We start from the raw sequence: 13,679 nt of genomic DNA, 5'->3' as shown, positions 1-13,679 counted from the left end.
GAGACCGAGCCATTCAGGTACACACACACACTGGACGTTCAGTCGTTTACGAGACCGAGCCATTCAGGTACACACACACACTGGACGTTCAGTCGTTTACGAGACCGAGCCATTCAGGTACACACACACACTGGACGTTCAGTCGTTCACGAGACCGAGCCATTCAGGTACACACACACACTGGACGTTCAGTCGTTCACGAGACAGAGCCCTTCAGGTACACACACACACACTGGACGTTCAGTCGTTGACGAGACAGAGCCCTTCAGGTACACACACACACACACTGGACGTTGAGACGTTCACGAGACAGAGCCCTTCAGGTACACACACACTGGACTTTCAGTCATTCACGAGACAGAGCCCTTCAGGTACACACACACACACACACACACACACTGGACATTCAGTCGTTCACGAGACAGAGCCCTTCAGGTACACACACACACACTGGACGTTCAGTCGTTCACGAGACAGAGCCATTCAGGTACACACACAGACACTGGACGTTCAGTCGTTCACGAGACAGAGCCATTCAGGTACACACACACACACACACACACACACACACACACACACACACACACACACACACACACACACACACACACACACACACACACACACACACACACACTGGACATTCAGTCATTCACGAGACAGAGCCCTTCAGGTACACACACACACACACACACACACACACACACACACACACACACACACACACACACACACACACACACACACACACACACCACACACACACACACTGGACGTTCAGTTGTTCACGACACAGAGCCCTTCAGGTACACACACACTGGACGTTCAGTCGTTCACGAGACAGAGCCATTCAGGTACACACACACACACACTGGACGTTTTGTCGTTCACGACACAGAGCCCTTCAGGTACACACACACACACACACACACACACACACACACACACTGGACGTTCAGTCGTTCACGACACAGAGCCCTTCAGGTACACACACACTGGACGTTCAGTCGTTCACGAGACAGAGCCATTCAGGTACACACACTGGACGTTTTGTCGTTCACGACACAGAGCCCTTCAGGTACACACACACACACACTGGACGTTCAGTCGTTCACGACACAGAGCCCTTCAGGTACACACACACTGGACGTTCAGTCGTTCACGAGACAGAGCCATTCAGGTACACACACACACACACTGGACGTTTTGTCGTTCACGACACAGAGCCCTTCAGGTACACACACACACACACACACACACACACACACACACACACACACACACACACACACACACACACACACACACACACACTGGACGTTCAGTCGTTCACGACACAGAGCCCTTCAGGTACACACACACTGGACGTTCAGTCGTTCACGAGACAGAGCCATTCAGGTACACACACACACACTGGACGTTCAGTCGTTCACGAGACAGCCATTCAGGTACACACACACACACACACACACACACACACACACACACACACACACACACACACACACACACACACACACACACACACACACACACACACACACACACACACACACACACACACACACACTGGACGTTCAGTCGTTCACGACACAGAGCCCTTCAGGTACACACACACACACACACACACACACACACACACACACACACACACACACACACACACACACACACACACACACACACACACACACACACACTGGACGTTTTGTCATTCACGAGACAGAGCCCTTCAGGTACACACACACACACACACTGGACGTTTTGTCGTTCACGACACAGAGCCCTTCAGGTACACACACACACACTGGACATTCAGTCATTCACGAGACAGAGCCCTTCAGGTACACACACACACACACACACACACACACACACACACACACACTGGACGTTCAGTCATTCACGAGACAGAACCATTCAGGTACACACACACACACACACACCTTCAGGACACAGAGCCATTCAGGTACACACACACACTGGACGTTCAGTCGTTTACGAGACAGAGCCATTCAGGTACACACACACACTGGACGTTCAGTCGTTTACGAGACCGAGCCATTCAGGTACACACACACACTGGACGTTCAGTCGTTCACGACACAGAGCCATTCAGGTACACACACACACTGGACGTTCAGTCGTTCACGAGACCGAGCCATTCAGGTACACACACACACTGGACGTTCAGTCGTTTACGAGACCGAGCCATTCAGGTACACACACACACTGGACGTTCAGTCGTTCACGAGACCGAGCCATTCAGGTACACACACACACTGGACGTTCAGTCGTTCACGAGACCGAGCCATTCAGGTACACACACACACACTGGACGTTCAGTCGTTCACGAGACAGAGCCCTTCAGGTACACACACACACACACACACACTGGACGTTCAGTCGTTGACGAGACAGAGCCCTTCAGGTACACACACACACACACTGGACGTTGAGACGTTCACGAGACAGAGCCCTTCAGGTACACACACACTGGACTTTCAGTCATTCACGAGACAGAGCCCTTCAGGTACACACACACACACACACACACACACACACACACACACACACACACACACACACACACACACACACACACACTGGACATTCAGTCATTCACGAGACAGAGCCCTTCAGGTACACACACACACACACACACACACACACACACACACACACACACACACACACACACACACACACACACACACACACACACACACACACACACACACACTGGACGTTCAGTTGTTCACGACACAGAGCCCTTCAGGTACACACACACACACACACTGGACGTTCAGTCGTTCACGACACAGAGCCCTTCAGGTACACACACACTGGACGTTCAGTCGTTCACGAGACAGAGCCATTCAGGTACACACACACACACACTGGACGTTCAGTCGTTCACGACACAGAGCCCTTCAGGTACACACACACACACACACACACACACACACACACACACACACACACACACACACACACACACACACACACACACTGGATGTTCAGTCGTTCACGACACAGAGCCCTTCAGGTACACACACACTGGACGTTCAGTCGTTCACGAGACAGAGCCATTCAGGTACACACACACACACTGGACGTTCAGTCGTTCACGAGACAGCCCTTCAGGTACACACACACACACACACACACACACACACACACACACACACACACACACACACACACACACACACACACACACACACACACACACACACACACACACACACACACACTGGACGTTTTGTCATTCACGAGACAGAGCCCTTCAGGTACACACACACACACACACACACACACACACACACACACACACACACACACACACACACACACACACACACACACACACACTGGACATTCAGTCATTCACGAGACAGAGCCCTTCAGGTACACACACACACACACACACACACACACACACACACACACACACACACACACACACACACACACACACACACACACACACACACACACACACACACACACACACTGGACGTTCAGTTGTTCACGACACAGAGCCCTTCAGGTACACACACACACACACTGGACGTTCAGTCGTTCACGACACAGAGCCCTTCAGGTACACACACACTGGACGTTCAGTCGTTCACGAGACAGAGCCATTCAGGTACACACACACACACACTGGACGTTTTGTCGTTCACGACACAGAGCCCTTCAGGTACACACACACACACACACACACACACACACACACACACACACACACACACACACACACACACACACACTGGATGTTCAGTCGTTCACGACACAGAGCCCTTCAGGTACACACACACTGGACGTTCAGTCGTTCACGAGACAGAGCCATTCAGGTACACACACACACACTGGACGTTCAGTCGTTCACGAGACAGCCCTTCAGGTACACACACACACACACACACACACACACACACACACACACACACACACACACACACACACACACACACACACACACACACACACACACACACACACACACACACACTGGACGTTTTGTCATTCACGAGACAGAGCCCTTCAGGCACACACACACACACACACACACACACACTGGACGTTTTGTCGTTCACGACACAGAGCCCTTCAGGTACACACACACACACTGGACATTCAGTCATTCACGAGACAGAGCCCTTCAGGTACACACACACACACACACACACACACACACACACACACACACACACACACACACACACACACACACACACACACACACACTGGACATTCAGTCATTCACGAGACAGAACCATTCAGGTACACACACACACACACACTGGACGTTTTGTCGTTCACGACACAGAGCCATTCAGGTACACACACACACTGGACGTTCAGTCGTTCACGAGACCGAGCCATTCAGGTACACACACACACTGGACGTTCAGTCGTTTACGAGACCGAGCCATTCAGGTACACACACACACTGGACGTTCAGTCGTTTACGAGACCGAGCCATTCAGGTACACACACACACTGGACGTTCAGTCGTTTACGAGACCGAGCCATTCAGGTACACACACACACTGGACGTTCAGTCGTTCACGACACAGAGCCATTCAGGTACACACACACACTGGACGTTCAGTCGTTCACGAGACCGAGCCATTCAGGTACACACACACACTGGACGTTCAGTCGTTTACGAGACCGAGCCATTCAGGTACACACACACACTGGACGTTCAGTCGTTTACGAGACCGAGCCATTCAGGTACACACACACGCTGGACGTTCAGTCGTTCACGAGACCGAGCCATTCAGGTACACACACACACTGGACGTTCAGTCGTTTACGAGACAGAGCCATTCAGGTACACACACACACACACTGGACGTTTTGTCGTTCACGACACAGAGCCATTCAGGTACACACACACTGGACGTTCAGTCGTTCACGAGACAGAGCCATTCAGGTACACACACACTGGACGTTCAGTCGTTCACGAGACCGAGCCATTCAGGTACACACACACACTGGACGTTCAGTCGTTTACGAGACAGAGCCATTCAGGTACACACACACACACACACTGGATGTTTTGTCGTTCACGACACAGAGCCATTCAGGTACACACACACACACACACACACACACACACACACACACACACACACACACACACACACACACACACACACACACACACACACACACACACACACACACACACACACACACACACACACACTGGACGTTTTGTCATTCACGAGACAGAGCCCTTCAGACACACACACTGGACGTTCAGTCATTCACGAGGCAGAGCCCTTCAGGTACACACACACACACACACTGGACGTTCAGTCGTTCACGAGACAGAGCCCTTCAGGTACACACACACACTGGTTACTCAGTCATTCACGAGACAGAGCCCTTCAGGTACACACACACACACACTGGACGTTCAGTCGTTCACGAGACAGAGCCCTTCAGGTACACACACACACTGGACGTTCAGTCGTTCACGAGACAGAGCCCTTCAGGTACACACACTGGACGTTCAGTCGTTCACGAGACAGAGCCCTTCAGGTACACACACACTGGACGTTCAGTCGTTCACGAGACAGAGCCCTTCAGGTACACACACACTGGACGTTCAGTCGTTCACGAGACAGAGCCATTCAGGTACACACACACACTGGACGTTCAGTCGTTCACGAGACCGAGCCATTCAGGTACACACACACACTGGACGTTCAGTCGTTTACGAGACAGAGCCATTCAGGTACACACACACACACACTGGACGTTTTGTCGTTCACGACACAGAGCCATTCAGGTACACACACACTGGACGTTCAGTCGTTTCACGAGACAGAGCCATTCAGGTACACACACACTGGACGTTCAGTCGTTCACGAGACAGAGCCATTCAGGTACACACACACACTGGACGTTCACACACGAGACAGAGCCATTCACACACACACACACACACACACACACACACACACACACACACACACACACACACACACACACACACACACACACACACACACACACACTGGACGTTTTGTCATTCACGAGACAGAGCCCTTCAGACACACACACTGGACGTTCAGTCATTCACGAGGCAGAGCCCTTCAGGTACACACACACACACACACTGGACGTTCAGTCGTTCACGAGACAGAGCCCTTCAGGTACACACACACACTGGTTACTCAGTCATTCACGAGACAGAGCCCTTCAGGTACACACACACACACACTGGACGTTCAGTCGTTCACGAGACAGAGCCCTTCAGGTACACACACACACTGGACGTTCAGTCGTTCACGAGACAGAGCCCTTCAGGTACACACACACTGGACGTTCAGTCGTTCACGAGACAGAGCCCTTCAGGTACACACACACTGGACGTTCAGTCGTTCACGAGACAGAGCCCTTCAGGTACACACACACTGGACGTTCAGTCGTTCACGAGACAGAGCCATTCAGGTACACACACACACTGGACGTTCAGTCGTTCACGAGACCGAGCCATTCAGGTACACACACACACTGGACGTTCAGTCGTTTACGAGACAGAGCCATTCAGGTACACACACACACACACTGGACGTTTTGTCGTTCACGACACAGAGCCATTCAGGTACACACACACTGGACGTTCAGTCGTTCACGAGACAGAGCCATTCAGGTACACACACACTGGACGTTCAGTCGTTCACGAGACAGAGCCATTCAGGTACACACACACACTGGACGTTCAGTCGTTTACGAGACAGAGCCATTCAGGTACACACACACACACACACACTGGACGTTCAGTCGTCCACGAGACAGCCATTCAGGTACACGCACACACACACACTGGACGTTTTGTCGTTCACGACACAGAGCCCTTCAGGTACACACACACACACACACACACACACACACACACACACACACACACACACACACACACACACACACACACACACACACACACACACACACACACACACACACACACACTGGACGTTTTGTCATTCACGAGACAGAGCCCTTCAGACACACACACTGGACGTTCAGTCATTCACGAGACAGAGCCCTTCAGGTACACACACACACACACACACACTGGACGTTCAGTCGTTCACGAGACAGAGCCCTTCATGTACACACACACACTGGTTATTCAGTCATTCACGAGACAGAGCCCTTCAGGTACACACACACACTGGACGTTCAGTCGTTCACGAGACAGAGTCCTTCACGTACACACACACACTGGACGTTCAGTCGTTCACGAGACAGAGCCCTTCAGGTACACACACACACACACTGGACGTTCAGTCGTTGACGAGACAGAGCCCTTCAGGTACACACACACACACACTGGACGTTGAGACGTTCACGAGACAGAGCCCTTCAGGTACACACACACTGGACTTTCAGTCGTTCACGAGACAGAGCCCTTCAGGTACACACACACACACACACACACACACACACACACACACACACTGGACATTCAGTCGTTCACGAGACAGAGCCCTTCAGGTACACACACACACACACACACACACACACACACACACACACACACACACACACACACACACACACACACACACACACACACACACACACACACACACACACTGGACATTCAGTCGTTCACGAGACAGAGCCCTTCAGGTACACACACACACACACTGGACGTTGAGACGTTCACGAGACAGAGCCCTTCAGGTACACACACACACACACACACACACACACACACACTGGACATTCAGTCGTTCACGAGACAGAGCCCTTCAGGTACACACACACACACACACACACTGGACATTCAGTCGTTCACGAGACAGAGCCCTTCAGGTACACACACACACACACACTGGACGTTGAGACGTTCACGAGACAGAGCCCTTCAGGTACACACACACACTGGACGTTCAGTCATTCATGAGACAGAGCCCTTCAGGTACACACACACACACACACTGGACATTCAGTCGTTCACGAGACAGAGCCCTTCTGACACACACAGCCCACTGAAGGATCCTAGCCCGATTTCGAACCCCCACAAGTCTGTTTGACCATGCAACCCCCTCCCTTTCCCCCTCTAACCCTCTCTCTGTTGTTGTAGTTTCTCCCAGGGCCCTCTGAAGGATGCTCCCAACCTCATCTGTACCCCCCACACGTCCTGGTACAGTGAGCAGGCCTCCATCGAGGCCAGAGAGGAGGCTGCCAGGGAGGTGCGCCGTGCCATCACTGGTAAGACCCCTAACACTCAGCTTCAGCTAGTTGACACCGCCTGGGCTTCCATCGCCATCCTAACTTTGTATTATTAGTTATTACGTAGTGATGAATTGATTATTTCAGTGGCTTTATGTAGCTTGAGTATGGCTGCATCTTTTGAGGTTCTAGAGTGGGCTGGTGTTATATCTTACCGACACTCTTTTTTGCACACAAGAAAAATGCTAATCAATATTGTGAGAGTTTAAAATGGTAAAAAAAAATATATAAAAAAATAGCTGCATGTGCAGGAGACACCCTGAGTGGCTTGTACCCGAAAATGGTATCCTGGTTATTAAAACGGAGATTGGGGGATTTACACGCTAAGCCCTTGTCCCCTGTCTGTCCTCTGTTAGGGCGTATCCCAGACAGTCTGAAGAACTGTGTGAATAAGGAATATCTGATGGCAGCGTCCCAGTGGCCCAGTATGGAGGCTGCAACAGTCCACCCTGAACTCAACGGAGGCGGTGCATACAGGTGAGACCCTCAGCGGTTAAGGTGAGCACAGGAGGACAACCAAGTCAGGAAGTGTATCGTGATTATTATAATTATATTTCATTTTATGCAAAATACGATATCTGTTCTTCACAGTAGATTTGGTTGTTGATGAATGTGCTGCAATGTTGTTCCCTCCTGAACAAGGTCCTGATACGTTCTCTCGCTCTCTCTACACGTCAGGTTTCCTGTGGGTCTGATCAGCGTAGCAGCAGGGGGTCTGACGGGGGCGGGAGCAGGGGTAGAGGCCCTGGCTCACGCCATCGCCCCTGTGTCCCACCCCCCCCACACCTCATCGCCAGGGCAACCCAGCAAGGCAGAGGCAGACAGAGACATCCCCTCTGACCAATAGCACCCCAACATTCCTCCGTCACCCCTGGAAACCAACAACCCCACCCTCTCCTCCCACCATCGTCATCACCACCAACCCTCCTCTCCGACCTCAGGCAGATTGACACTGGGGTTCCGGTTTGATCCGGTTCGATCTGGATCTGTTCAAGCACCGGTCCTTCAGAACACAGTACCAGCCCAGGAGTGACCTGCCGTCCACAAAATCCCCCTCCTCCGTAACCCTTCCTCGGACCCACTGAACCCCCCCATGGACCCCTATCTCCCCTCTATCCATATTCCCCCCACAACAACAAACCTTCAGCAATAACTCTCTTCTCAAGTATTCAATTGGATTGGTATTTAAAAAAAATATATATTTTGAGGAAAAACAAAACATTTAGTTATTGTTTTGAGTAGCATTTCTCCAGCAAAGCTGGACCGAGAGTCTGGCTGTTATGATCCGTGAGAGAGGCGTGAAGGGTTGGTCCGGCGTACATTAGTGGCTTTCTGATGTTACTGCAATCCTTTCTCTTATGTCTCTCTCTCTCTCTCTCTCTCTCTCTCTCTCTCTCTCTCTCTCTCTCTCTCTCTCTCTCTCTCTCTCTCTCTCTCTCTCTCTCTCTCGCTCTCTCTCTCGCGCTCTCGCTCTCGCTCTCATATATTTTAGAAAATGTGTACAAAAGTAAGACACACAACACATCGGGCTTCTATTGTCCCGATAATTCCTAGCCTGATCCTAGATCTCTATCTAGCTAGCTTTAGCCAAGTCAGCTGAAGCACATACAGATCTGGGTCCAGGCTACCTGATTCCCTGTCTGTTGGCTAGTGTAGGGATGAATAATGTCAGTGAAGAGCTGAAACCTTAGCTGGGCGTGTTACGTCTCCTCTGCCGCTACAGGGCTGTGCTAAACCCTGTGAGTCCTGTCTCTTCTCCTCGAGATGGTGAACCCTCTCCTTTGACAGGCGACAATTCTCTTTCCTGCTTTTATATCCTCTTTTGGTGGTCTTAACAGCCGAGCCCTTTTGTTCCAGCGCCAGTCACTTCCTGTTGAAAGGTCAGATGGATGGCGTCCTATGTTGTGCTCTGTGTCGTCACTCAACAGGCCCTTGCCCACGACGTTGTCTTATACTCAGCAACAGTTATGTGACATGTTTATTCTGTAAAGGCTGTCCCCTGAACCGGTGTGTAGCTTCAAGATCACGTGAGAACAGTTTCATATCAGTAGGATTGCCCCCCCCCCCCCAAAAAAAATGTCAAACTAATTGTTCAAGGGCCTTTTTGTTTCTCAGAGGCACTTAGCACCAAGTACACCCAGACACACACAGCGAGCTAGCAACATTGTTAGCAGTGGGCAGCACAGGTCAGCTGTGTAGGACTGAGGTTTGGCCAGCAGGGGGTACCACTGCCATCTGAATGCTCAGTCTGCAGGCTGTGCTCAGAGAGCGGGGCAGTGATTTGGCTGCAGCGCTGAGCTGCGTATAACCAGCCTGACAGCTACCCCTGGGTTTTCTTAACACGTCCACACGAAGCAGTCAGCCGCAGGGAAAGTGAAGTACAACTCTTTTGCCGTGACGTCATTAATTACCTGCTGACTTCCAAAGACAACCAGGACGGGTGACAAGGCAAGGACTCGCTGTCTTTCTCTCTCTCCCAGACCTCTCCAATCTTTTATTGCAGTCCATCCACCCAACCTCTCTCTCTCTCTCTCTCTCTCTCTCTCTCTCTCTCTCTCTCTCTCTCTCTCTCTCTCTCTCTCTCTCTCTCACCCCATCCAGCCCTTGAAGAACTCTGCTCTCCACTAGTGCTTTATCAGCAAGTGTGGATCCACCCATCCCTTTAAGAATGGGCAGTGTAGCCAGCGAGTTGATTCAACCATCCCTTTAAGAAGACGGAGATTCACCGTTCCCGTTAAGGCCAAAGGGAGAGTGTGTGGAGTCTTTATTCTTACATGATCATAGTGGCTTTTCAAAGGCGACCGTGTTGTCTGCATGTGGACCCCTCCCATCCACCCACCCCCATTGGTTGTATTGACAAGTCGTTGTCTTTCTGAAAGAGTAGTTCTTAACGCCGTCGTCTCTCGTTGTTTCAAGGGAATACCTTTTTATAGTACCTCAGTAACAGATATTGAATGTACGTTCAAACCCTTTTCTTTTTTGTACAGCTTTTGTAGAGACCACTTTGCTATTCCTGACCAGAAGGGTTGTGAAAATTGTAACAATGACGATGATAAATAAGAACCCCACTCAATAACCGAATTGACCAAACAACTTTTTAGGATTTGTCTGCAGTCACGTCCCCCCCCCCCCACTGTCAAAAATCTCAGGCACCGAGACCAGTTACTTATCTCTCATCTTCACCTTAAATGTTATACTTCATTTGTTTCTCTGTGGAAAAAAAGTGAGCACAATGCTTTCCCGTGATTCTCCATTTCGACATCAGATTGCAGTTGATCTGACAAGCTTCTTCAACCTCCCGTTCTACAGCACAATGAAACTTGGATTCAAATTCAAAGTGTCAGCATGATCCGTTTTTATTTTCTAGAATGTAGAACTGTATGCCTTTCTACTCCCTAATGTCATGCTGCTCTAGCTATTGTGCATGTGAGGTATTTCTGGAGGGCAAACGCTATTGGCCTAAAGATTGTCATCTTGTTGTCCGCCCTTTGCTCCCCAGTGCTTAACCCTTAACCCAAGTTGCCATTTTGTGGTGGTCAGTAACCAGTGATGTACAGTTTTTCCCCCCTTCCTACCAGAGTCTATGAGGACATGGACATGAGGACATTATAGGCTCCTGTGTCATGTGATGAGTATATATTTTTTTAAATATCCCCCATAGTTTGAATTAGGAGCTTAAATAGTGACCTTAAATTGCCATTGATGATATTGATGACATTTTTTTGGTTGTTTTCAGTTCATCAATGTGTTCAAATCCATTTTTTTCTTTTTTGACTCTTCAGTTGTAATCGCGCTCACTTTGTGTTCTACATGTTGTACTGACACATTTCAGGAACAAACGTTTGAGTTGTTTTCTTGTTGTCTTAGCCGCCCTGCTGTATTTAGCCTCTCCCTGTATAGTAGCTGTAGAGTTGCCATGGAAACACTCACTGCCTTAAACACAGTTGACCACAGTAGGTGGGGTAGGAGAGACACACAGTCAGACGAAACCCCGCAAACAACTCACACCGTAAGGACATTATTCAATCAAAAACTGGTGACAAGGTTTCCCGGATAAGTCAACAATAACATGCTCTCCACAGAGCTAAAAAGGGTATTTGATTTGACATGCATTTGAGTGTCTAAGTTTCACACTGCAAATGTTTCGTTGAGTACATCAATCAAAATGTGCATTCTCTCAGTCCAGAAAGAACATTTCTGGGTTAACCGGGTGAGACATTTTGATTGAATTTCCCCATACATGTAGCTGAGTAGGTCACTGTCAGTGCTACAGACTGAAGGAGAGTCCATCTGATATTTCACTCTGGGGTGTGAGAATGTTTCCCCTGCTCCGGCGCTCTGAAAGTCTTTCATGGCCAGCCCCGAGCCCCGGGGGCAACAGCGGACACTGATGTGGTCTGTCAGGCCAGCTGAAAAGGATAGATACAATTGGTCACTTTTCTCTCTCAGGGTTGAAATGCACACACATCCTCCCGCAGCCTCTTCCTCTCCCTGTCTGTTCTGTGTTCCGCGCTCCTCAGAAGGGTGAGCAGTCTCCTGACTTCCAGAAGGCCCTCACCATTCTCTCCCTTCATTTGTACACCGTGAGTTCTTGTTTGGTTTTTACCTTCTGTTCTTTGGCACTGACATCTAACCTTCATCTAGCAATGAATGAATAAATGTTTTAAATGAGCTGTGTGTAATGTTGAAATTTGGGAAATGTATTTTTACAACATGTGAACATGAGGTTTTTTTTGGGGGGGGGTGGTGTCTTTCACTCATCCTTTGTCGTGAATTCATTGATTTACTTTCACCAGACTCCTGTAACGTCTCCTGTAACGTCTCCTGTAACTAGGCTCTTAAGCTTTGTTTTTGTTTTGTTTACTTTTTGTATTAGAAACAATCATGTTTGTGATGGTAATTTCCGATGGTAAACTCCACACCGTATTTTAATAAAATCCAAAAAATATACCCTTTGCTTTCTCGCCCTGCTTTCTTCTGTGTTCTCGCTCTGTGTGAAACATGTCTGTCAAACCTTTAACTCATTTGACTGACCGTTGCTCTCGTGTGTGTGTGTGTGTGTGTGCACAATTTTCATGTGTGCATAGTGCAAGGTTTGCTATATAGCAGTGTTGATCCAGGTGTGCTGCCGGCCGCCTTCTTCTCCTGTTTATAAAGTCCAGCCCTTGGGATATAGGAGCAAGTTTTACAAACTTCTGGCTCCCTAACCAACTCTGTTTACAATCCCTGCTTGTCTGTCTATACCGGGCACAGGGGTGATGCAGTGCCAAGCAATCCAGCAGCTTTATAGGCAGGCAGGTGAGATGGGTACAGTCATAGCACTACAGGGATCGGGAGGGGGGAATGCCAACCCCCAAATTGCCACCACATGTACCATCCCTAGCCCCTGTTGAGACTAATGGTCA

The 13,679-nt window shown here is 49.7% G+C and overlaps 1 protein-coding gene across 3 annotated transcripts in view; it reads left to right on the top strand.

The window, feature by feature from the left end:
- The window catches only part of LOC123993235 (C-terminal-binding protein 2-like), a 35,038-nt gene extending 21,814 nt beyond the window's left edge, over positions 1-13,224 (top strand). For 2 of the 3 annotated variants that reach the window (XM_046295147.1, XM_046295148.1), the window contains 3 exons: positions 8,126-8,253; positions 8,631-8,751; positions 8,953-13,224. In XM_046295147.1, coding sequence (XP_046151103.1) covers positions 8,126-8,253; positions 8,631-8,751; positions 8,953-9,121 — 418 coding nt within the window. In that variant the 3' untranslated portion in view covers positions 9,122-13,224. Of the gene's footprint in view, positions 1-8,125; positions 8,254-8,630; positions 8,773-8,952 lie in introns of all 3 variants that reach the window. The other variant, XM_046295149.1, reaches the window with a different exon arrangement.
- The last annotated feature ends 455 nt before the right edge of the window (positions 13,225-13,679 follow it).

The sequence above is a fragment of the Oncorhynchus gorbuscha genome, linkage group LG13, assembly GCF_021184085.1.
Source record: "Oncorhynchus gorbuscha isolate QuinsamMale2020 ecotype Even-year linkage group LG13, OgorEven_v1.0, whole genome shotgun sequence".
Classification (NCBI taxonomy): domain Eukaryota; kingdom Metazoa; phylum Chordata; class Actinopteri; order Salmoniformes; family Salmonidae; genus Oncorhynchus; species Oncorhynchus gorbuscha.
This window is presented reverse-complemented; position numbering and strand designations above follow the sequence as displayed.